This window comes from Procambarus clarkii, chromosome 1 (genome assembly GCF_040958095.1).
Source record: "Procambarus clarkii isolate CNS0578487 chromosome 1, FALCON_Pclarkii_2.0, whole genome shotgun sequence".
NCBI lineage: Eukaryota > Metazoa > Arthropoda > Malacostraca > Decapoda > Cambaridae > Procambarus > Procambarus clarkii.
The window spans coordinates 27,785,456-27,789,629 of record NC_091150.1 but is presented as its reverse complement, the minus strand read 5'-3'; the positions used below and the strand labels follow the sequence as shown (position 1 = coordinate 27,789,629).

Here is a 4,174-nt window from a genome sequence, read left to right as displayed (position 1 = left end):
GCATGTGTGCGTGCGTGTGCATGTATGCGTGCTTGTGCATGTGTGTGTGCGTGCGCGCGTTAGTGTACGTGAGTGTGCATGAGCGAGAAAGGGAGGAAGAGAAAAAGAGAGATAGAGTGAAGGAGTCAGGGAGATGGAAGAATTAAGGGAGAAACACGTAGGGAGGGAGAGTGAAGGTGTGAGGGGAAAGGGAACAATTAAATGAAGGAGAGGGAATGAAAGAAGGCGCATGCGGTTTCACGCCGTTCACGTCGCCACACCCACTACTGACACAGTGATCCCCAGTATTACACCTACACCACAATGTCAACAAATCCTAGCCCAGTTGTCAAGACATCTGCCCCGTCGTCAAGACATCTGCCCCGTCGTCAAGACATCTACCCCATCGTCAAGACATCTACCCCATCGTCAAGACATCTACCCCATCGTCAAGACATCTACCCCGTCGTCAAGACATCTATCCCGCCGTCAAGACATCTATCCCGTCGTCAAGACATCTACCCCGTCGTCAAGACATCTACCCCATCGTCAAGACATCTACCCCATCGTCAAGACATCTACCCCATCGTCAAGACATCTACCCCGCCGTCAAGACATCTTCCCCATCATCAAGACATCTACCCCATCGTCAAGACATCTTCCCCATCGTCAAGACATCTTCCCCATCGTCAAGACATCTTCCCCATCGTTAAGACATCTATCCCGCCGTCAAGACATCTATCCCGTCGTCAAGACATCTACCCCATCGTCAAGACATCTACCCCATCGTCAAGACATCTTCCCCATCGTCAAGACATCTACCCCATCATCAAGACATCTACCCCGCCGTCAAGACATCTACCCCATCGTCAAGCCATCTACCCCGCCGTCAAGACATCTACCCCATCGTCAAGACATCTACCCCATCGTCAAGACATCTACCCCGCCGTCAAGACATCTACCCCATCGTCAAGACATCTATCCCGCCGTCAAGACATCTACCCCATCGTCAAGACATCTATCCCGCCGTCAAGACATCTACCCCATCGTCAAGACATCTATCCCATCGTCAAGACATCTTCCCCATCGTCAAGACATCTATCCCATCGTCAAGACATCTACCCCATCGTCAAGACATCTACCCCATCGTCAAGACATCTACCCCATCGTCAAGACATCTATCCCATCGTCAAGACATCTTCCCCATCGTCAAGACATCTATCCCATCGTCAAGACATCTTCCCCATCGTCAAGACATCTATCCCATCGTCAAGACATCTACCCCATCGTCAAGACATCTACCCCATCGTCAAGACATCTACCCCATCGTCAAGACATCTATCCCATCGTCAAGACATCTTCCCCATCGTCAAGACATCTATCCCATCGTCAAGACATCTACCCCATCGTCAAGACATCTACCCCATCGTCAAGACATCTACCCCATCGTCAAGACATCTTCCCCATCGTCAAGACATCTACCCCATCGTCAAGACATCTACCCCATCGTCAAGACATCTACCCCATCGTCAAGACATCTACCCCGCCGTCAAGACATCTACCCCGCCGTCAAGACATCTACCCCATCGTCAAGACATCTACCCCATCGTCAAGACATCTACCCCGCCGTCAAGACACCTAAGAGGAGCAGTCAAGCTGAGTATCTCTGATATTTAAAGAACGGGAACGTCTTCCAATGTTCACTTGGAACCCGTCCCCCGTCTCCCATAGAGAGACGGTGGCCTAGTGGCCCATGTCCGGGTGTCCTGGATGAGGTCCGGACTCTCTCAGTCACACGTGCGTGTCTGGACTCTTGCTTTATGGTTATGTGTGAGGAGCGGTGCTTGGGGTGTTGAGGCATGGCCAGGTGCCGGCCACCCTGACCACCTCAATGGCATTTGAATAGCGAAATATTTCTGAGAATATTTTGACAGTGGGAAAGGGAACGGGGGTAGAGAGAAGGTGGGAGAGAGACGGGGGGAGAGAGAAGGGGGGAGAAAAGGGGGGAGAGGAGAGAGGGGGAGAGGAGGGTGAGAGGAGGGAGAGACAGCACAAGGCGAGAGTCTCAAGCATAACGTCTCAGTCCTGAGAACTGCTTGACGACCTTCCTATCACCCGCCCGCCTGCTTATACCTTTCCCATCACCTCCCAGCCTACCTCTACTTGCCCTACCTACCTGCCTGCCTGCCTGCCCAAACCCACTTCCTTATTTCCCTACCTGCTTGCCCATACTCTCCCTTACCTGCCGGCCTGCCTTTGCTATCACTATCCCCCTCCCCCCCCCCCCACTCCCTGCCAGCTTCTACTCCTCCTAGCCCCCCCCCCCTATCTCCCTGTCTGCCTCTCCACCCCCACAGACTGCACGCCGTGCACGGTGTGTCGTGCAGGGAGGCTCGTCTCTCCGCCCACCAAGGTAATGCCGAGCACGTCCAACGCGGCCAAACTAGCCGTCAACTGGCCCCAGAAACTTAGACACCGACATTTTTGGTCACAGGAGATGGGAGACAACTCCTGAGAGCAGGGGCAAGACAGTGGTAAAAACCCTGGGAGACGGGTGTTGACAGCACATGTTGGGACAACAGTTGTTGTGTGTACTCACCTATTTGTACTCACCTATTTGTGCTTGCGGGGGTTGAGCTTTGGCTCTTTGGTCCCGCCTCTCAACTGTCAATCAACTGGTGTACAGATTCCTGAGCCTACTGGGCTCTATCGTATCTACATTTAAAACTGTGTATGGAGTCAGCCTCAACCACATCACTGCCTAATGCATTCCATCCGTTAACTACTCTGACACTGAAAAAGTTCCTTCTAACGTCTCTGTGGCTCATGTAGGTACTCAGTTTCCACCTGTGTCCCCTTGTTCGCGTCCCACCGGTGTTGAATAGTTTATCCTTGTTTACCCGGTCGATTCCTCTGAGGATTGTGTGTGTGTGTGTGTGTGTGTGTGTGTGTGTGTGTGTGTGTGTGTGTGTGTGTGTGTGTGTGTACTCACCTAGTTGTGCTTGCGGGGGTTGAGCTCTGGCTCTTTCGTCCCGCCTCTCAACCGTCAATCAACAGGTGTACAGGTTATTGAGCCTATTGGGCTCTATCATATCTACACTTGAAACTGTGTATGGAGTCAGCCTCCACCACATTGCTTCCTAATGCATTCCATTTGTCAACCACTCTGACACTAAAAAAGTTCTTTCTAATATCTCTGTGGCTCATTTGGGCACTCAGTTTCCACCTGTGTCCCCTAGTGCGTGTGCCCCTTGTGTTAAATAGCCTGTCTTTATCAACCCTGTCGATTCCCTTGAGAATCTTGAATGTGGTGATCATGTCCCCCCTAACCCTTCTGTCTTCCAACGAATTGAGGTTCAATTCCCGTAGTCTCTCCTCGTAGCTCATACCTCTCAGTTTGGGTACTAGTCTGGTGGCAAACCTTTGAACCTTTTCCAGTTTAGTCTTATGCTTGACTAGATATGGACTCCATGCTGGAGCCGCATACTCCAAGATTGGTCTGACATATGTGGTATATAATGTTCTGAAAGATTCCTTACACAAGTTTCTAAAGGCCGTTCTTATGTTAGCCAACCTGGCATATGCTGATGTTATCCTCTTGATATGAGCTTCAGGGGATAGGTCTGGCGTGATATCAACCCCCAGGTCTTTCTCTCTCTCTCTGACTCTTTAAGTATTTCATCTCCCAAGTGATACCTTGCATCTGGTCTCCTGCTTCCAACCCCTATCTTCATTACATTACATTTGCTTGGGTTAAACTCTAACATCCATTTGTTCGACCATTCCTGCAGCTTGTCCAGGTCTTCTTGAAGCCTCAAGCTTTCCTCCTCTGTCTTAATCCCTCTCATAATTTTGGCGTCGTCAGCAAACATTGAGAGGAATGAGTCTATACCCTCTGGGAGATCATTTACGTATATCAGAAACAGGATAGGTCCAAGCACAGAGCCCTGTGGGACTCCACTGGTGACTTCACGCCATTCTGAGGTCTCACCCCTCACTATAACTCTCTGCTTCCTATTGCTTAAGTACTCCCTTATCCATTGGAGCGTTCTACCAGTTACTCCTGCCTGTTTCTCCAGCTTATGCATGAACTTTTTATGGGGTACTGTGTCAAAGGCTTTCCGACAGTCCAAAAAAATGCAGTTCGCCCATCCTTCTCTTTCTTGCTTAATCTTTGTCACCTGATCATAGAATT

General features: G+C 50.4%; 1 protein-coding gene across 1 annotated transcript; it reads left to right on the top strand.

Moving 5' to 3' along the window:
• The first annotated feature begins 303 nt into the window (after positions 1-303).
• LOC123754650 (mucin-4-like) lies at positions 304-1,656 on the top strand. Its single transcript, XM_045737154.2, has one exon. The coding sequence runs from the start codon at positions 304-306 to the stop codon at positions 1,654-1,656; it is 1,353 nt and encodes a 450-aa protein (XP_045593110.2).
• Positions 1,657-4,174: the final 2,518 nt, after the last annotated feature.

Excerpts from the sequence above, each read along its gene's own strand:
- LOC123754650 (XM_045737154.2), top strand. The coding sequence starts at position 304 with ATGTCAACAAATCCTAGCCCAGTTGTCAAGACATCTGCCCCGTCGTCA.